The sequence below is a fragment of the Amaranthus tricolor genome, chromosome 2 (assembly GCF_026212465.1).
Source record: "Amaranthus tricolor cultivar Red isolate AtriRed21 chromosome 2, ASM2621246v1, whole genome shotgun sequence".
Taxonomy (NCBI): Eukaryota; Viridiplantae; Streptophyta; class Magnoliopsida; order Caryophyllales; family Amaranthaceae; genus Amaranthus; species Amaranthus tricolor.
In genome coordinates, this window is record NC_080048.1 from 40,796,936 (window position 1) to 40,818,125 (window position 21,190).

The window sequence follows — 21,190 nt, forward strand, 5'->3', positions numbered from 1 at the left end:
TGATTATTCTCTTGATCTCTTCGTCCTCTTTAAACAGTTATATACTTCAATAACATTTAGAGACGTTTTAATTATTTTATTATATTTTTAATTCGGAATAAAATTACATTGTTTTCTCTTAATTTCTATCATAAACTCATTTTCTCTTCACTCTATCGATATTTTTCTTCCAGCTAATATTCTCTTGAATATTACTTTGTGTCCATAATTTTCTATAAAATAGTTTATCCACATATATAATGTATGATTTTTTGATGAAAAGAAATAAATTTATATTGTGTGAATGACATTAAATGAGGTAAGTAAATGTGCTGATGAAAATTAATGAAAATAAACATAACATTCCCAATAAAAGGAAGCCTAGTAAAATAGACGGAGGAGTATATAACATAAGTTCAAAAACACAAGAAACAAGTTGAAAACACCTCTACTTTAAACTCAGAACAAGTTGTTGAGTTATGACTATAATTCTACTAGTAGCAGATAAACTACTGACTGTAGGCTGCAGTATACAACTTTCCTCAAGCAAGCAGTTAACAAAGGGCTCGGAGATAATCAGCCGAGAAGGTGAGAACTACCTTATTAATCTAACCAGAGTCGAGAAAGAGGCTTTCCGCTTTGGCATGTCCTGACACAGTCGAGCACATGTTCTCTAAGCTGCTTCTGGACTTCTTCAATTGGCAAACAAGCATCAACAATCTGTTATCATTTAGCATCATCGTGAAAGTCAGTGGCAGTAATACCGAGTTTCAAGACAATTCGAATAAAGTAGGCAGACAGTTGGCGTCGACTAGAAAAACAACCAGTATCCTGAAAGACCGTCTCTCTTATAGACGTCTCTCAAGCCTAATCCATAAAGCTTAATACCTATTCTTATTCTACATTTTCCTTTATGGGCCGACCAATTAGAGATAGTCTCTAAAAGAGACTGTCTTTCACAAGAATTTGTGCAAGGGAAATTCTTGAACAGACCCATAGTTACAGCAAGCCAATCTAAAGCATTGATTTTACTGATATATGAAATATCAACTCTTAATTGTATACCTTCCACGAGGTGTCTTGAAGAGCCTGATATTTCTCTCTGACCTTTTTCTGAAAATCAAGACGCTCGTATCTTTCATCTCCATAACCTCCTCTTTCTGCAGCTCTCTGCATTTTCAAAACTAGATTTAGGATATATACTTGACCTAACATTACAGATTTGGTGCATTCAGCTTGTGATCAAGCTTTCCAGATTAAGACACTATTGTTCCTAATTATCTATGCCTGATTGTAGTTTTTAGTGTCAGACACTTAATTTGTATAATCCATTGCAAATTATATGTAAGAAGTACAATCTGATTGAACAATCTGGTCTCCAAAAGGCTGAAGGAATCTCAACAGAAAAATACAATGCGCCATGAAACACCAAGTGATAAATCCCGGTCAGGGTGTCTTTGAGAAACCGAAGGATCCACATCAATGATACATGTTCTTTTGCAAGTAACTTAGAAATTCTATAGTTAGTATTGTACAAATGTACCTCGGGTGATATATCGAGGTACAAGACAATGTCTGGAGCTAACAATCCGAACTCTGGAGCCTGCACACAAAGAATAGACATATCCAGAGTAAATATCTATGGTTAGAACTTAGAGGGTTAAGTTTCCATCCAGTTATAATAGAAACCACGGTTCCAATATTACGGAAAATGCATAATTGAAACAATAAAATGTTGTAATTGCTAGATGAAAAATGGTTGAAGTTCATCGAGACATCGAGATATAATAATGTGAAAGTGAGGCATGAGACGAAGATAAACTTTTAGATTATTCATCCGTCACTCAAATACAGACTGCAACTAACAAACTTACCTTACACCAATCAATATTAAGGCCTTTGGCTGATGAGAAAGCCACACCAGAGTAGGAATAACGATCGACAATGAGAGTGGTTCCAGCTTTCAACTTATCTTCCATCAATGCTCTGCAATACAAAAATCACATATATATGATTTATGCATAAAATAAAGTTTACATCATATTTGGAACCCATTAAAAAGATCATTTGATGCCAAAAACCCAAGAGCAATGTCTATCTTAGATAGCAACATCAAAAAAATATCTACAAATTAACAATTGAGAAACCATTTGTTCAACTATATTTCCTAAAGCTCATAAAGTGTATGAGAAACTATTTGGAGAAGTCTCAGCCGGGCCAAAAATCGAGCCCAAGTATCTTTTTCGAATACTAATTATTCACGCTTTTGGAGTGTTTTGCAAAAACATTTTCGCATTGGAAGAATGCAATATAAGAAACCGAATAGGGTCACCATGTTCCCTCATAAACAATGGAAGGCACCAAGCAGGCAACACACTTTGCGTAAAGAGCGTCTTTGTATGTCTTGCCAGAGACACCTTGTATATACGTATATATAAGCGATTAAGATAGAGGTAGGAGGTTCAATCACCCCAAATATTCCGATATGACCTTTCAAGAGTATGAGAAAAGTTGTAGTGAATTCTAAGTCGTGGCCCAAAATACGTCCAAATCACCCCATTTCAAAGGCTTATAGCAGTGCAAGAATGCAACGTGGAAATCCTCATTAGGTCGCCTCGTGCCCAAGTAACCATAAATGGCACCAAAAAGGCCACATAAACAGGAAAAAAAACCCTTAATAAGTCCTTGTATTCACCCAATATTGTACATGTGGGCAATTTGGGTCGAATACGGAGGTCTTATCACCCTAGGTATCCTAATAAGACCCTAATAAGACCAATAAAGATTAAGAAATCACATTTGGAGAAATCTAGGCCGCAGCCCGAGAGAGTCCCCGATTACCCATTTTCAAAGGCTATAAATCACGCTTTCGGGGTGTTTCGGAAAACATGATTTGCAATGTGAGAAAACAGTTTAGAAATCCTAATTGAATCACAACGATCCCATGAAAACAATAAAAGGCACCAAGAAAGCCACATACTGAGGTTAAAGAGCTTTTTAAATCTTGCTAAACACACCTTATTGTATATATATAAGAGATTTGGCAAGAGTACGCATGGTTTATCATCTGTAATATCTCGATATAGGTCCAAATAACCCCCCCCCTCCGAACGCTATATAACCCATGCATTCTGGGTTTCCAAAAAATTTTGGGGCATTGTGAGAATGCATTATAGGAATCATCATTGGGTCACTACATGCCCTAGGAAACTAGAAACGACACCAAGAAAGCCCAAGTAATGAGGTCAAAAGGCTCTTTTGTATGACTTAGTAGACACAACTTATTGTGTATTTGTGATCAATTTGACTGTAGTAGGAACTAAGAAGGTTTCACCACCCCAAATATCTAGATAAGACCCGTAAATTGTATGGGAATCTATTTGGAGAAGTCTAAGGCGGGCCAAAAATAGAGCCAAAGTATCTTTTTCAAATACTAATCATTCACGCTTTTCGGGTGTTTCGCAAAAACGTTTTCGCATTGGGAGTATGCAGTATAAGAAACCGAATAGGGTCACCACGTTCTCTCGTAAACAATGAAGGGCACCAAGTAGGTAACACACTTTGCGAAAAGAGCGTCTTTGTGATGTCTTTCCAGAGACACCTTATTGTATTCATGTATATATAAGCGATTAAGCTAGAGTTAGGAGGTTCGATCTCCCCAAATATGTCGATATGACCTATAAAGAATTTGGGAAAAGTTGTAGAGAATTCTAAGCCATGGCCGAAAATAAGTCCAAATCACCCAATTTCAAAGGCTATAATACACGCTTTAGTGATGTTTTGATAATTTTTTATAGCAGCATAAGAATGCAACGTAGAAATCCTCATTCGGTCACCACGTGCCCAAGCAACCATAAATGGCACCAAAAAGCCCACATACAGAACAAAAACCCCCCTTCATAAGTCCTTGCATTCAAGAACGAAACTTGAAAGAGGGCGGGAGGGGGCTTTGCCCCCCCTGAGATTTTTGCCGAAAATCCTATCTATTAGACCAAATTTCTGGTTTTACAATATATCTTATCAGTCCCAATATAATGTATTTCAAATATGTCTAAAAGAAATAGATTAAAAAAAGAGTGTTTATAAAAATCAAATATATTTAATATCTAAACAAATTTATCCACTACAAAAAGGTTCAATTATGAGACAATATTTTTGACGCTTCATCAAAATGTTACAATTCTTAGAGTATTATCCTAATATTTCAATCTTAGTTTATGAAACTTCCTACATGTGTCACATAATATTTTGGTGACATTTGACAAATGACATGATATTATACGTTAAATATCACAATTGGCACCATTATTTGTAGTGATCTTTTGACCTCTAAAAAAAAGCACAAGAAAGAAAATCACAAAAAATTGAATATAGTATTTTTAAGTAGATTTAGAGGATTAATTCTTATATTTTTTCTTCTCCATCATTTTAGAATTATGCTTTACCTTTGACAACAACAATAATGCACTATTCTCTAAATTATCAACTTTTGTAACCATGCTTTCTTAATTTGATTTTTATTTCAATCATAAATATTTACTATAATACACGTATGACCTTAAACATGTTAAATCATTAATGTTATATGTATAAAACACAACCTTAAACTTGGTGGAAAAACCAAGTAAAAGACGTACGGATGTATTATAGTAATTCCACCCCAACTAAAATATTGTCCAAGTTTTGCCACAGTTATTCACCCAATATTGTACATGTGGACAATTTGGGTCGAATACGGAGGTTTTATCACCCTAGGTATCCTGCTAAGACCTACAAAGATTAAGAAATCACATTTGGAGAAATCTAGGCCACGGACCGAGAGAGTCCCCACTTACCCATTTTCAAAGGCTATATAAATTACGTTTTCGGGGTGTTTCGGAAAAAGTTTTTGCAATTTGAGAAAACAATTTAGAAATCCTAATTGAATCACAATGATCCCACGAAAACAATAAAAGGCACCAAGAAAGCCACATACTGAGGTTAAAGAGCTTCTTTTCAAATCTCGCTAAACACAGCTTATTGTATATATAAGAGATTTGGCAAGAGTACGCATGATATATCACCTCTAAACACCATGAAAGCCCAAATAATGAGGTCAAAAGGCTCTTTTGTATGATTTAGTAGACACACTTTATTGTGTATATGTCATCAATTTGATTATAGTAACAACTAAGAAGGTTTCACCACCCTAAATATCTAGATAGGATCCATTAAGTATGGAAACTATTTGGAGATGTCTAAATCGGGCCAAAAAGATTCCAAGTATCTTTTTCAAATAGAAATCATTCACGATTTTGGGGTGTTTCGCAAAAAAGTTTTCAAATTGGGAGAATGCAATATAAGAAACCGAATAGGGTCACCATTTTCCCTCATAAACAATGAAGGGCCCAAGTAGGCAACACACTTTGCGTAAAGTATGTCTTTGTATGTCTTGCCAGAGACACCTTAATGTATATATGTATATATAAGTAATGAAGCTAGAGTTAGGTGGTTCAATCACCACAAATATGCCTATATGACCTATAAAGAGTTTGGGAAAAGTTGTAGTTAATTCTAAGCCGTGGCCCAAAATACGTCCAAATCACCCCATTTCAGAGGCTATAATACACGCTTTAGAAGCGTTTTGATAATTATTTATAGCAGCGTAAGAATGCAACATAGAAATCCTCATTAGGTCACCACATTCCCAAGTAACCATAAATGGCCCCATAAAGAGCAAAAAACCCCCTTAATATGTCCTTTGTACTCGCCTAATATTGTAAGTGTGGGCAAGTTGGGTCGAATACAGAGGTTTTATCACCCTAGGAACCCTAACAAGTCCAATAAAAGATTAAGAAATCAAATTTGGAGAAATCTAGACCGGGGCCCGAAAGAGTCCTCGATTACCCATTTTCAAAGGCTATAACTCACGCTTTTGGGGTGTTTCGGAAAAAGTTTTTGCAATGTGAGAAAACTGTTTAGAAATCCTAATTGAATCACAATGATCCCACGAAAACAATAAGGCACCAAGAAAGCCACATGCTGAGATTTAAGAGCTTCTTTTTAAGTCTTGCTAAACACACCACGTTGTATATATGAGAGATTTGGCAAGAGGACGCAGGTTTCATCACCTCAAATATCTCAATATTAGTAAAGAGTGTGCGAAATGTTGTGGATAATTCTGAGCCCTTGCCCAATATAGGTCCAAATTACCCCCTTTAGAACGCTATATCACCCACGCTTTCATAGTTTTCAGAAATTTTTGTGGGAATGTGAGGATGCAATAGAGAGGGTCACTATATGCCCTAGGAGACTAGAAACGTCACCAAGAAAGCCACATAATAAGGTCAAAAGGCTCTTTTGTACGACTTAGTAGACACACCTTATTGTGTATATGTGATCAATTTGACTATAGTAGGAACTAAGAAGGTCTCACCACCCCAAATATCCAGATAAGACCCATAAAATGTATGGGAAACTATTTGGAAAAGTCTGAGTAGGGCCAAAAATAGAGCCCAAGTATCTTTTTCAAATACAAATCATTCACGCTTTTGGGGTGTTTCGCAAAAAAAGTTTTCACATTGGGAGAACGCAATATAAGAAACTGAATAAGATCACCATGTTCCCTCATAACCAATGAAGGGCACTGAATTGTCATCACACTTTGCGTAAAGAGCGTCTATGTATGTCTTGCAAGAGACCCATATTTATGTATAAATAAGCGATTAAGCTAGAGTTAGGAGGCTAAATCGCCCCAAATATGCCGATATGACCTATAAAGAGTTTAGGAAAACTGGAAAAGTTATAGTGAATTCTAAATCGTGTCCCAAAAATACGTCCAAATCACCCTATTATGTCCTTGTATTCACCCAATATTGTATACGTGGGCAATTTGGGTCGAATACGGGGTTTTATAACCCTAGGTATCCTGATAAGACCAATAAAGATTAAGAAATCACTTTAGGCCAGGGCCTGAGATAGTGCCCAATCACCCATTTTCAAAGTCTATAAATCACGCTTTCGGGGTGTTTTGGAAAAAAAAAATTTGCAACGTGAGAAAACAGTTTAGAAATCCTAATTGAATCACAATGATCCCAAGAAAACAATAAAAGGCAACAAGAAAGCCATATATTGAGTTTTAAGAGCTTCTTTTTAAGTCTTGCTAAACACACCTTATTTTATATATATATATATATATATATATATATATATATATATATATATATATATATATATATAAGAGATTTGGCATGAGTAAGCATGTTTTATCACCTCCAATATCTAGAAAAAACTATACATAGTGTGCGAAATATTGTAGATATCTCTGAGCCCATGCCCCACATAGGTCCAAATTACCCCCTTTCAAAGGCTTTATCACTCACGCGTTTAGGGGTTGTTAGAAATTTTTGTGGCAATGTGACAATGCAATATAGAAAACATCATTGGGTCACCACATGCCCTAAAAAACACGAAACGACACCAAGAAAGCCACATAATGAGGTCAAAAGGCTCTTTTGTATGACTTAGTAAACACACCTTATTGTATATATGTGACAGATTTGAATATAGTAAGAACTAAGAAGGTTTCACAACCCCAAATATCTAGATAGGACCCATAAAGTGAATGGGGAACTATTTGGAGAAGTCTAAGCCGAGCCAAGAATAGAGCCCAAGTATCTTTTTCAAATACTAATCATTCACGCTTTTAGGGTGTTTCGCATAAAAGTTTTCGCATTGTGAGGATGCAATATAGGAATCCGAATAGGGTCACCATGTTCCCTGGTAAACAATGAAAGGCACCAAGTAGGCAACATACTTTCCGTAAAGAGCATCTTTGTATGTCTTGCTAGAGACACTTAATTATATATATGTATATATAAGCGATTAAGCTAGAGTTAGGAGGTTCAATCACCCCAAATATGCCGATGTGACCTATACAGAGTTTAGGAAAAGTTGTAGTGAATTCTAAGCCGTCGCCTGATATAGGTCCAAATCACCCATTCGCGACAGTGCTTTTTTTCCATGATCATACCATGTTAAATTTTGAATGGAACAAAACCACAACAACATAGTCATCGCCCAAACGTCACTAAGTTGCCGCACCTAGGCAGGGTTTGGAGGTCAAATGTAATAAACCTTACCCTTGTGAAGTGTCATAAACAAAAAGGTTGACTCTAATTCGTATAACAGGCATAATTCATTTCACATACATAATAAGTGCAAAAAATTTGATGAATCATTTTAACTCTGGTCCATTATAACTCAACCAAAACATTATAAATTTGTATCTCTTTAGCCATATGGCACATAGAAGGAGCAATTTTAAATTGGAAAAAACAACAAATTATTTCTCACAGATAACAACCCAATTTAAATCTCACCAAGTATATATCCATCTCATGCAAAAAAATATTCCCCCAATATATGTTACCAAAATTAAAAATTATGACATCAAGAGTGAGGAAAAAAAAAAGTGTCTTTATTCCATCAATCAATAAATCATTAACACATATGCATTGTGTACCAGACATTTCATCAAACACATAAATTACAACTTAAACAAATGAAAGAAAAGCTTTTCAAAGAACAAACCTTTTCTCCCATCGATTAGCACTAAAAAGGAGATGAATTGTATGATCATCCAAATGAGATTGATTAGAAAGATAAGCCGAAATCATTTTTCCAACCGCAGTATTTCGATCAGGAAACCGCCACAATTCTGTAGAAAATCCAACACTCTGCAAATGGGACAGAAGCTCACAAGACTGAGAAGTTTTCCCACTTCGATCTAACCCTTCTAATACCACCAAAGCACCTCGTGTATTAGGGCTAGAATTTGAATTAGAAATTTCAATTTTCTTGGATTCATCGATTTCCATTTTTGAAGCAGATATTGAAAAACTTTGTTGAAATTTCTGATTGCTGCAATAAATTGATGGCCGTTTTGCTATTGAAAACTGTCTGAAACAACTGAAATAAATATGTTATTGGGTAAATTAGCAAATAAAAAAATTAGGGTTAGGGATTAAACGATATTTCTAGTTGTGAAGGAAATTAATTGAATTGGGTATAGACAAAATCACAAAAATAAGAAGACTAACAGTAATTGAGACTTCAAATGTGGCAAAGATCCGAGCATTTGATGCTTTTCATGGGAATTTGATCATCAAGTTCAGCGCCAAATTGAAGTACCCGGGTTTTTGAAATCAAAAGGAGAAATGGGCTAAGATTTGGCGGGAAGAATAAGCATTGACGGTGAATCCAAGTCTTTTTTTATAGTGCTAGAGAAAGCGGGAAACAATCATTGTCTCCAAGAGTTGGCTAGACTCTTTTTAGGTAACGGGCTAACGGCTATTCTTGAAGTCCTCACTTGTGATCATTATCGTACTCAGTGTATGCTGCTTTTAAGTACAGTGATCAGGGTCTATAAAAGGGAAGATATATGTCAATCATACTATTAAGGAATAAGAAAAATGCCGCAAAAAGTCCCTCGCCTCAAGAACAATTACTATCAAGGGTTAGATTAAAATAGAACTAGAAAGATAAAAAAATTCAAACTTTAAATTTGATCGATGTATTTATTTGAATATTGCAAACATGGCTTTTAGGTTTATTTTTAACGTGGTGATATGCAATTGATTTAAATTCGAGGTGGTTTGACATATGATCATATATAAAATCGATTATGTTTGTGTCTGTAATCGAGAATGAGGATGTAATGATTAGTAACGGTGAAAGTAGTAAATCACGCTCAGGTGTCTTTATTTTATAGGAGGTCTTTTGAGATTTTTATTTAATCTTTTTCTTATGTTGTTTATTTTAATATTATTTATTTTGTCCTTTCATAATTATTTATAAATTATGTAGGATTTTCTAATGTAGAAGTACTTCCCCCAAGTTGATTTAAAACCAATATGTTGTGCGTTTAACAGTCTATGCATGGGCTATAGCTCAAATTTGCTCTTTTTTGGGATGTAAAACGAGTGAGGTTGGGATAGTTTTTTTTAAATGTTTGTCAATTTATTGTTAGTTGTTGAGTTGTGACAAATTCAATTTTCCCATTTGGTCTGTTTAAGTTATTGACTGTTTGTATTGGTTACTGAGTTAGTTGCATAAGTTGGGTATTGATTTAGTTGTATAAGACTAACGGTCCGGTTAATAGGTAGTATTAAATGGTGGTAATGAAAATGATTTATAGCGTAAAATTTCATCAAAAGTTTCATATCACTCCCATGGTAATGAAACTTTGATCACAAAAAAGTTCTTTTATTTTCAAATTTTCATTACCATTTAATACCACATCTTTTATTGGTAATGCATTGGAATAAATTTTATGAAGAAATGAGATAATTGAAGTTAGACGAGTATGACTATCAAAGTAGCTAAGAGATTTTTCAACCAAAGTTACACTAGTTTTTCATTTCCATTACCGTCGTCTATTACCACCTATCAAACTGACCGTAAAAAGTTATAGATGTTGATATAGATATTTGGTAAACAGTTTTAACGCTAACCAAAAAACAGATATTAAGCCAAAATAAAAAATTGTAGATTTTTTCTACGTCTTTAACTTATTGGCTTATATTTTCTCGGTCAATAAAGCAATAAGATGTATAATAACCGATATCAAGGGTGGCGATGTTTAAGAATTGTTATAAATATGTCAATTAAATCAAAAGAACTCCAACTTGATATTTGCTTGGTTGCCATTGTTTTGCATAGTAGGGACTACGTCAAGCCTTTAAAATTTTTCAACTACCAGGTCAACTATGTATTGCTCACTAACCTACAATTATTGAAAATAAGATATTTTTTTCCATCTTATTCAATTTGAATATCCAATCATCAAAAATCATCAAACCATCATCTTTAAACTACAAGCTTTCTTCATCATTGTAATTTGTAAGCTCTCTCTCTCTCTCTCTCTCTTTTTTATATATTAATTTTATTTATGGAGTTGAATTATTTTAATTGCTCTTTATGTGCTTTACTCTTGGGTTTTAATGGAATTTTACATTGGTTTAATTAGGATGTAGTGAAATTAGTTAAAAGTGTTGAACTTTACCGATTTTATACCAATTAGAAAAGGAATTATAGTGATTCATGTAATAATCATTAAGGTTTGCCTCTATTACCCCCATTTGTGGTGGACCTTTTATCGAATGGCTTCTGAGCTGCCCTATTATACAAATATCAATAAGATTTGCCTTTATTAGACCCGATTTGTGGTGCCACCTTTTATCGGTGGCTTTGTGCGGTGAGCTGCCTTTTTAATACCATTATCAATAAGGTCTACTACACCCGATTTGTGGTGGGACTTTTTAGCGGATTATGCTTTGTGCAGTTAGCTGCCCTTTAATACAAGTATCAATAAGGTTTGCCTCTATTACGCCCGATTTGTGGTGGGACCATTTCTCCAATCCTTATTGGACACGTTGTATGTTATTTAACCTGCTAATTTACTATGGTACATTATAATTTAAAATCAAAGGCTTTTAAATTTTGGCTCCATTTAAGTTATGATATGACCATTGTTTATAACTTTATGATTTGGGGTTGTGCTTTTTTCTTTGGTATGGAAAGTGTATCAATTGAAAACCTATTTCTCTAAGTTGTTAGGTTTGGATTTTTCCTGATAATATGGGGACTCGAAGTAGCCATATGATACATGTAAGAAGTTGTTGCACTAATGATTGTGATTATCTAACACAAGAGTTGAATGAAGATCATGTTGAACCCACTGTCATATAATTAACTAATTTTCTTGCAAATGGCGAATAAAAAAAGCGAATTATGGTCCATTTTGTGCTCTTTAGGGTCATTTGGAGCAAATTGTGATTTCAAAAAGTGAATAAACTGACGAATTATGTTGCATTGTTAAACCACCAAACGGGACCCACTAAATGAAACTGGGGTAATGGGATGTGTGATCTTGTTGAATGATCTTTTCTTAAAATTGCTGTCTCTAACTTGCTGAAGTACAATTTTCAACTGGCTTTTTAGAAGGAAATTTAAGTACCGTTTTGGGCTATTTTAAGGTTATTTTGAGCGAATCATGAAATCAAAAAGCGAATTATGTTACACCGGTTGAAACCCCCCAAGTGGGACCAACTTAATGGAACTTGGGTAATGGAATGTGTGTGATCTTGTTGAACGATCTTTTGACTAATTTTCACCTGTTGTTCTTTTAATCTATCAGGATTCAAGAGGGAAATTAAGTATGGTGGATGCAGTAGTCAGTGTATTTATGGAAAGACTTATGAAAATCATTGAAAAGGAAGGCAATGTTCTTCTTGGATACAAGGCTGAGTTTAAAAAGATACAAACTGAACTCGTATTCATGCAAAGCTTCATTAAGGACGCGGAGAGGCTCAAACGAAAAAACGAGACTTTGAAAGTTACTCTGGCAGATTTACGAGAGTTAGTCTATGAGGCCGAGGACATACTTGCAGATTGCCAATTACTGTCATATAGTTCGGGAAAACTTCTTGATGTCACTAAGAAGGTTCCGGCCAAGTACTATATTGGGAATCGACTTTTGGACATCAAGGAAAAAATCACTAGTATTAAAGATAAGATTGTATCTTACCTTACCCCTATTTCTCAATCTATTCAAGGCACTGTGCAAGAAGAGGAACTACCTAGATGGAGTTCTCCCGTCTATGACCATACCCAAGTTGTTGGACTAGAAGGCGATACAAGAAAGCTCAAAGATTGGTTGTCTCAAGCTGATAGCAACGGGATTATGTCTGTCGGGATTGTAGGTATGGCCGGATTATTGGAATGTATCCTACGATTAAGTGTTTGATTCAGTGAAATATAATTCGCTAGTTAGTTCGCCTTTTGGATTCGCGATTCACTCAAAATCGTTCAAAAATAGCCTAAAATTGACCATAATTTACTTTTTTCAATTAGCTAGCGGATCATGTGACACTGGTTTGATTTAATTAAATATTAACATATGATTATGATCATTATAATCAATTGAGTTTATGGTTGTTGGGATTGCAGGTATGGGTGGATTAGGAAAGACTACGGTTGCGCAAACAGTTTTCAACGATAAAGAAGTCGAAATCCTTTTCGAGAAGAGAATTTGGCTATCGGTGTCGCAAAAGTTCACCGAAGAGCAGATAATGAGGAGTATGTTGAGAAATCTCGGAGATGCCAACATTGGGGATGATCGAGGTGACTTACTAAAGAGGATACACCAATACCTTTTAGGCAAGAGGTTTTTGATTGTGTTGGATGATGTGTGGAGCGAGGATACGAAATGGTGGCGGAGAATTTACGAAGGGCTACCAAAAGAAAAAGGGAGTTGTATTGTTGTGACTACTCGAATCGAGAAAGTTGCGAGACAAATGCTAGTAAAGGAAGCACGAATTCATCGACCTAAAGTCCTTGGTGAAGGTCATAGTTGGTTGCTTTTTTGTAATGTGGCTTTTGCCGAAAGTAATGGTCGTTGTACGTCAAATGAACTTGAATGTATCGGAAAAGAGATTGTTTCTAAGTGTAGAGGTCTTCCGTTGGCGATCAAGGCGGTTGGAGGAATGATGCTATGCAAAAACCCGTATTATCACGAGTGGAGGCGAATTGCTGATCATTTTCGGGATGAATTAGCTGTTAACGACAACTCGGTCATGGCATCCCTTCAGTGTAGCTACGATGAGCTACCATCATATTTGAAGTTGTGCTTCCTCTCCCTTTCGATTTATCCCGAGGATTGTGAGATAAGTAAAGACCAATTGGTCCGATGGTGGATTGGGGAGGGTTTTGTGCCTCAGAGGAATAGTAGGCTAGCAACCGAAGCTAGCGAGGATTGTTTCTCCGGTTTGAACAATAGATGCTTAGTTGAGGTGGTTGAATGGGACTACAACGGAAAGATAGCAACATGTAAAGTTCATGATATGGTTCGAGATCAGGTAATCAACATCGCGGAGGAAAATTCTTTTGCGGGATCAAGCACCGCACATTATCGTCACCAGGGACTGACGTCCGATGCTAAAGAAAAGCCGATAATAACAAGCAAAAAAACGCGGGCATTAATATCCACTCCGAAAAGTGGTGAAGTGAACAAAATTCCTTCGACTATAGGGTATAAATTTTGTGATTTTAAGTACTTGCGAGTGTTGGATTTGTCGAAATCGATCTTTCAAGTGTCGCTTGCTCACCTACTCGGCAAAATTGGCTCCCTAAAACACTTGACGTGCTTCAATTTAAGCAACACTCATCCATTGACTCAAGTTCCTCAAACATTGGAGAAACTAAGTAACCTTCAAATATTGGATTTAAGTTACTGTCAGAGTCTGAAATCTCTTCCTCCTTTTGTGATGACATTCGAGAATCTAGTCGTATTTGACGTGAGCCATTGTGGGTCCCTCGAGTTTCTACCAAAAGGGTTGGGGAGGCTTTCAAATCTTGAAGTCATGTTGGGGTTCAAGCCAGCTCGGGAGGGTGTTGAAGGTTCTAGAATCTCCGATTTGCGAAGCTTAAGTCGACTCAGGATACTAGAACTGCACCTGACTCGAGCTGATGAAATCGACGATGATGATGAGACTAACGCCTTAACTGGCCTAAAAGAGATGCAGATTTTGACAATAAACTGTTTTAACAGCTTCGAGAGCGATAAACTCGTGTCTAAACTCGAGAAAATCAGTCCACCGTTACAGTTACACGAGCTGTCTCTTAAATTTTACCCGGGAAAAATCAGCCCGAAATGGCTTAACCCGACTTCATTGCCTGTGCTATCGTATCTTTCAATATGTGGAGGGAACCTAGCGTGGCTGAATCAAAGTTTTTGGGGCAACGGTGAAACGTCTTGGGAAATCAAGGGCATGAAGTTGGATTCACTGTCTCATTTAAGTGTGGACTGGGGGCAAATTCAGGGTGTAATGCCAAAGTTACGGACAGTGAACGCTTGCTGGTCTCCAGAACTGGTGTCGTTCCCAATAGAGGGAGTCGCTTTTAGGGGTGGTGTGTGGAAGGAGGATCGGAATAATTAACAACGACGAGCATTCTGGATCCTTCTAGAAGCAGCATGCCACGGAAATACAGGGTAAAGTTTGTGTCCCTTACACTCCTGTGGTTTGACCCTTCTCTTGACCCTTGCTTTGTGGGGAGGTTTTGTGCACCAAGCGGCCCTTTTATATCTTGTTAGCCTTGGCCCTTGAGCATTATGTGCTTTTTCCTATTGTATCATTTTTGTATACAGTACATTCATGGCTTTGGATTATGGGTAGCTATATAACCAATGAGTACTAGAACCTGAGATGAATTGCTTTATCAAGCTTCAATTTGTGTCCTTTTATAGATTGAGAAATTATGTTTCTTTTTTCGTTGAGGTCAAAGATATGTGGTTCTTTGGTTTTGGACTACAATAAACTATAATAAAATGACTTATTAATTTATGTGCACTTCTTGTTTATGTGAGGTTGTACATGATGTTTACTACCAAGGGATAATCGGAAACAACTTATTTGTTAGTGTTATCATAAACAATGAAAATGTTGCTTACATCTGACCACTCAAACCTCACCCTAGGTGGAAGCCACTTACTCGTATTAGAGTAATGTAATGTAATATATTGAGAAACTAATTTTTAGTACGATTACTTTAGTTTTTTTAAGGAAATCAAGGTCGGGATTATGATGGACTATAGTCTATAATGTAAAAACGGTAGCTTCGTGCACAGCGTTTCCTTACAGAGTGAGGGTCTGAGGAAGAGCCTCACTCTCACCACATGCGTGTAATGAAGACAAATAATATCCTGCATTTCTGTAAGAGACCGTTGACCTTTCAGTCACATAGTGACACACTTAAATTGGTGTGCTAAGGCTTCCCTACATAAATTTTTATACAGACAAGTTGAGGTAAACATACACTCTATTTTGATTTTAGAAAATTGTCTTATTAAATAAACATGTATTTCCCTTTAAGCCAAAGATTGGAAAAATTTATTGAGCCAATAACTCCTATTTTATTATAATGGAAAATTTGCAAAGAAACACTTTACAAAACCAGTTTTTTGTAAAAACACCTTTTAAAATTTTTTTTGTAAAAAAACACCTTTTAGAGACTTTTTATTAAAAAAAAACACCTTAAATCAGTTTCCGGTGACTTTTGTCAACTTTCCGGCATTGACTTTGCCATTTGTCAACTTTCAGGCATTGACTTTTGAGCTCAAATGGCATTCAACGCCGGAAAGTTGACAAAAGTCACCGAAAACTTATTTAAGGTGTTTTTCTTAACAAAAAGTCTCTTAAAAGGTGTTTTTTTACAAAAAAATTTTAAAAGGTATTTTTTTACAAAAAAACTGGTTTTATAAGGTGTTTCTTTGCAAATTTTCCTATTATTATTGCATATATCAAAACATACCCTTAAATTTACAAATTTGTGCCATTAAAAAGAGCAAAAAACTTAAAAAAAAAAGGAAAATATAGGGAGAAAAAATAAAAAGGAAACAAACCATCTTATACAATTGTAAAAATGTAAACGATAAAAAGAATTACAAAAAAAAGGAAATTAATAGAGTTTAGAAGGTCTATTATATGTAGGGGAACTAAAAGATGTATTATTCCTCACTAATTTGGACATTTGACCTTTCATTTCCTACACAATTTCTCCAATTCCAACACCCTATATTGCATTCTTTGCATATTCAACTTCATATCTTCACTTCTGAGATGTATTCATCCTCATCCTCGTGATCTCTGTTGTAATACTTTATTTATTAAATAAACAATAAAATAAAGTTATAAGTTTGTAGAACTATGCTTATGTACACCACCGAGAACTCCGAGAAAATGATCTTCAATCCCGAATAAAGTAACAAAAAGATTTTGTTGAACTTGATATTAATTCTAGGCGAGATGCTCTTTCCTAAAACATCATTTCATCCCTACTACGGTGCTTGAGAATAAACCGGAAATATGTTCTGAGATACAAAGAATTACACTAAATTCCTAGCATAAGGAATTTAGAACGATGTAAGGAAAACTTAAATGGAAGAAGATACAGACAATTACAATCGAGGATTGCAAATTCTCTATGTAAAGTGCTCGAGAAGAAAAGAAATCTGAAATTCCATATCGAAAATAACCACACAAGCCTTCTATATTTATAGAATAGCTTACACCTTTTCACGAAGCAACATGTTACTCCATGAGACACAAGATTGGTTCACGAACTAATGTCGTCTTTCAATCAATCTATCCCAATATATCCGGTTAAAATAACCACATTTAACCGTTGGTAGTTACATTATAACTAGCAAACGGATAAACTAACTTTGCAAAGAAGAATCCGCAAAACAGCGCGAAACGCGCGGGCCGCGACCTGCTGTTACCGCAAAACAGTAGTTTTTCCTTCCTTTCTAGCGAGCCGCAAGTTGTTTCACGATCCGTGAACATTACTTTTTGCTAAAAACATAAACTTTGCAACCTTGGGATATTCTCAAATCAATTTATTCAAATTGATTATTTAATTTAAACGATGACCATTATATGCTCTAAATGACAACAATCTCGATCTTCATGATCTTGATCTTTTTGATCTCAATCTTCGTGATCTTGATATTGATGATGATGTTGAGTTCTTGTCGTTTGTTCATATGTAAAAATATGTTTGTCATTGTTATTGTTGTTGCTGTTGTTACTTTTATGAGAACTTTTGTCGTAAAATTCAATTGCTTTGTCATTGTCATAATTTGTATGTTTTTGAGAGGCAAGTGCTTGAACAGCTAGCCTTGGAGGGACTCTTGGGTTTTTTGCAAGGTCTTTGTATGCTTCTAGGGATAGTTTTTCATAGTTTAGACATCTACATAGCCTTGATCTTTCTTCTAATGAGATTGTTGGGTGAGACTGCAATTTTAGTCATTTATCTAAATATTAGCACATTACAATATCTAATTACTCAAATTATTTTACTTATATACTACAAAGCTTATGAATGTAACACAATGATAATGAACTCTTATCTCGAGAACAGTCATACCTTTGGATTCACTAAATTATAATGATATAAATGAGAGTTTTATCATTTATGATTATTGTGTAGCAATTTTCAAAAGCACAATCGAGTAATAAATAACGTAATATATAAGATGAAAACTCGTTTCGATTAGAGTACTACATAGTCATCAAACAAGTCCGCACAGAAAAGAGAAAAATGTAGCAATTATATCGGGACGAGTGAGTTCAATAGGTAAAAGAAATTCACCTCAAGGTAGATATCAATGGCTCTATAGGCTCCATCAAAACAATCCCTTGAAGAATCAGACAAACTTTGAGCAACACCAATAAACTTAAAGATCTTAAGGTTTTGATCAGGAGAAATCTCTGCTAAATATTGATCAATCAACCAACCAACTTTCTTTAATCTTTCTAATGACACACTTTCACAAAGTACATAAACCCTCATTAATCTTATAACAAGATTAACATCATAAACACATCTAACATTATTAATCCCTTCACTATTTGAAACTAATAAATCATCCAATTTTGCATGATCAAGCATACTTCCAATCAATCTTTCCAACCCATCTCTACAAAATTTGCTCAATCCAAACCCTGAAACAAGTTTCATTATCCAAGATAATGATCTACAAGAAAATGCATTTTTACCCATCAAAATTACACCATAAACAGCAGTATCAGTAAGGCTAATGTAATCAGATTTTGGGTAAATTAGGGAGTTTTTCTTGGATTAATGGGTTTGTTTTAGGTAATAAAGGAAGAATTTTGTGAGTAATAAGCTATTATTATCACTCCCAAATGCACCCAAATTTCTTATTATTTTCTCAATCACCATTGGAGAAAAAGTACCTAAGTCATCAAACCACCATGATTGTTTGCTCAAATCTGGGGTAGTTTTAGTTGATAAAATTGAAAGGTTAAATCTTTGGGATGTTAAAATGCTATCAGGGGAAGATGATGATGAAGAATTTGAGGAGAAATTGAGGGGGAAATTAGGGTTTTGAGCAATTTTAGCAAGCAAATTGGTAATAAGTTTATCAATTAGGTTACAAGAATCAGCAAAAAAAAAAAAAAAAAAAAAAAAAAAGAAATTGACAAGATTTTAAGCAAATAAGGAGATTAGTCCAAGACCATTGAAATATTTCTTCAAGAAATTCAGTTTGAAGTAAAAGATTGAAACTTGAGTATTCTTCAGTCATACCCGGAAAAATTGAAGTATAGTAAAGCTGAGAAATGATGTGTATTGTAATGGGGATTCTGCCATTGTTGTAGCAAAATCTTGAAACAAGCTCAAACCCATTTGAGCCACCTGGGAAATCTTAAAGGTAAAAAGATAAATTATTGAACTAGGGTTTTTTCTTTTGTTGTTTGATCATCTTTCTGACCTTTCCTGAGAAAGCTGACACAATTTTCTGCAGGGAATTTGAGTAAATATAAGTATGTTCAGATAGTGATTATCAGTTGCATTTCATTGTCCTAATGTCATTAATCGACTTCAACCTAAGCACGGTTTAGGAGTTAGATGTATACTACCTTACTCTTTGCTAGTGATAACAAAGGTTCTTTTTATTGGCTCGGCTCCCACCTAAGTGGAATTTGGTGTCCAATACACACAATCTTACAATTGTTTACTGTCTCGGCTTCTCCCTTAAGCCCTGAGTAGCTAATTAGGGTTTGAGGATTAGATGCACGCAATCTTATCCTTATTAGTAATAGAAGGAAATTGTTTTGATTGGCTTAACCCCCACCTAAGCGGGGTTAAACAATTGGCTTAACCCCCACCTAAGCGGGGTTTAGGGTCAGCTGCATGCAATTTCTTTTTAATTAGGGAAAAAAAAGAGGTTGTTTACGCTTCACCCTTTATAGCAAATATCATCGATAACTTCACGTAAACGATAAGTGCACATAATTTAATGAGAAATTACCTGATTAAGAAAGAATGTTTGTTGACCATTGATATGAACTTGGAGATCACATTGGTTTGCCATGGTTAGTTTGTTTTCATTAAATGAAGCCACCAAAATAGAAAAATAGAAAAATCGAAGAAAGAGAGAAAGAAATTTGAGGAAAGAAGGAAAAGTTTATACTGTATGTGAAAGTTCACAAAAGGTGAAGTAGGCAGTAGGAGAGCATGTGTAGTGTGGTGGCAGTTAAGCAGACAATATTTTTTTCTGTCCTTTCTCTATACTTGCTATTTGCCACAAAATATTAGGTAATCTCATCCAACCTTATATACTGTTGGAATATTTGGCGTTAGGTATGAAGTTGCATTCACATCTTGAAATCAAGGGCTTTTATCATAGAGAGCGTATAGAAGATATAACATATTTTGAGCCTCCAAATATTAGTTTAGATTTTTAGTTTCCGGTAAAAAAAAATCAATTCTATGCTCGAAGTATTCCATTGAGTTTAGTTAAAATATGATAAGCTTTTAGTTGAAATAGTTTTTAACAATAATGAAGAAAATCTAGATGATTAGCTTTGCTCGATCAAAATTGTGGGTATATTAAACCTAAAATATACTTTTATTACCTATTTTAATGTTGATTATTAAAAGTGATATTTTTCCTCACAATATGTTATTTTCAGTAGCAAATTTAAAAAGACATAGCAGAATATACTCAAGGTATTCTTCATAGAAGTATTTGCTTCCTAGTAGGTGAAGGCAAGAGAGATTAAGAATCTGACAAAGTTTCATATTAGAGGTGGGTTCATGCTATTCTGCATTAAGACCACTAACCATCTATTCCTTATTATTCCATTTGTCTAGTATCCCCACTTACTTGACTTCAACATATACTATTCCTCCCCTCATATCATTTGTCTTTCATTACTCTTTTTATCAAGGATTTAACATAGACTTGTATTGTAATATAATTGATTAGTTAGTTCGCTTTTAAAATTAGCGATTAATTTAAATTTGATTAAAAATAGTCTAAAATCGATTATAATTTGTTTTTTCAACTCTGATACGTAAAGAGAGTTAGTGAATCATATGGCACTACCTAAGTCACAAAGCTCGACGTTCTTTTAAGTGAAATATTTAAGATAACGTATCAGCTAAAAATTTAATTAATTTTTTGGGTTTATTGTTTTGTGAAATACTTGTACATTACATTAAATGACATGTGAACAAAGGGATCCATGCAATTGTAAGGCACAGTATCGAAATGTCCAACTCCATTTCATGCCATTGATGTAGAAAGACACACACATCTAAACCAAAATATGAAATATGTCTTTTCCAGTCCTTCTCAATT

The 21,190-nt window shown here is 34.9% G+C and overlaps 3 protein-coding genes across 7 annotated transcripts; 1 reads left to right on the plus strand and 2 right to left on the minus strand.

The window, feature by feature from the left end:
* Positions 1–127: 127 nt before the first annotated feature.
* Positions 128–18,217, minus strand: LOC130806526 (thymidylate kinase). Of its 2 annotated transcripts, XM_057671651.1 has the most exons (7): positions 18,172–18,217; positions 9,060–9,382; positions 8,551–8,928; positions 1,854–1,965; positions 1,523–1,582; positions 1,045–1,149; positions 136–699 (listed from the first exon to the last, which is right to left on the minus strand). In XM_057671651.1, exons 2-7 carry the CDS (start codon positions 9,095–9,097, stop codon positions 583–585), a joined length of 810 nt encoding a protein of 269 aa, XP_057527634.1. In that variant the 5' UTR covers positions 9,098–9,382; positions 18,172–18,217; the 3' UTR covers positions 136–582. The 2 variants fall into 2 exon arrangements, with proteins under 2 accessions (XP_057527635.1, XP_057527634.1); XM_057671652.1 differs by lacking the exon at positions 18,172–18,217 and having other exon boundaries at positions 128–699; positions 8,551–8,919; positions 9,060–9,299.
* On the plus strand, positions 10,705–15,379 carry LOC130806523 (disease resistance RPP13-like protein 4). 3 transcript variants are annotated; one of them, XM_057671647.1, is made up of 3 exons: positions 10,705–10,860; positions 12,158–12,722; positions 12,970–15,379. In XM_057671647.1, the coding sequence occupies exons 2-3, from the start codon at positions 12,179–12,181 to the stop codon at positions 14,955–14,957; spliced, it is 2,532 nt and encodes an 843-aa protein (XP_057527630.1). In that variant the 5' UTR covers positions 10,705–10,860; positions 12,158–12,178; the 3' UTR covers positions 14,958–15,379. The 3 variants fall into 3 exon arrangements, with proteins under 3 accessions (XP_057527630.1, XP_057527632.1, XP_057527631.1); XM_057671649.1 differs by lacking the exon at positions 10,705–10,860 and adding an exon at positions 10,861–11,333; XM_057671648.1 differs by lacking the exon at positions 10,705–10,860 and adding an exon at positions 10,872–11,395.
* LOC130806528 (BTB/POZ domain-containing protein At3g19850-like) lies at positions 16,673–20,269 on the minus strand. Of its 2 annotated transcripts, none has more exons than XM_057671656.1 (2): positions 19,856–20,269; positions 16,673–17,813 (listed from the first exon to the last, which is right to left on the minus strand). In XM_057671656.1, exons 1-2 carry the CDS (start codon positions 19,916–19,918, stop codon positions 17,508–17,510), a joined length of 369 nt encoding a protein of 122 aa, XP_057527639.1. In that variant the 5' UTR covers positions 19,919–20,269; the 3' UTR covers positions 16,673–17,507. The 2 variants fall into 2 exon arrangements, with proteins under 2 accessions (XP_057527639.1, XP_057527638.1); XM_057671655.1 differs by lacking the exon at positions 16,673–17,813 and adding an exon at positions 17,820–18,556 and having other exon boundaries at positions 19,856–20,231.
* Between the last annotated feature and the right edge of the window lie 921 nt (positions 20,270–21,190).

Bases quoted from the DNA above. Each gene is read 5' to 3' on its own strand.
- LOC130806528 (XM_057671655.1), bottom strand. From the start codon at position 19,884: ATGGTCAACAAACATTCTTTCTTAATCAG. The intron at 18,557-19,855 runs GTAATTTCTCAT...ATTTTCTTGTAG, and splicing joins AAACATTCTTTCTTAATCAG to ATCATTATCTTGGATAATGA.
- LOC130806523 (XM_057671647.1), top strand. From the start codon at position 12,179: ATGGTGGATGCAGTAGTCAGTGTATTTATGGAAAGACTTATGAAAATC. The intron at 12,723-12,969 runs GTATGGCCGGAT...TTGGGATTGCAG, and splicing joins TATGTCTGTCGGGATTGTAG to GTATGGGTGGATTAGGAAAG.
- LOC130806526 (XM_057671651.1), bottom strand. From the start codon at position 9,097: ATGCTCGGATCTTTGCCACATTTGAAGTCTCAATTACT. The intron at 8,929-9,059 runs GTTAGTCTTCTT...TATTTATTTCAG, and splicing joins CATTTGAAGTCTCAATTACT to TTGTTTCAGACAGTTTTCAA. The intron at 1,150-1,522 runs GTACATTTGTAC...TTGAAAATGCAG, and splicing joins ACCTCGATATATCACCCGAG to AGAGCTGCAGAAAGAGGAGG.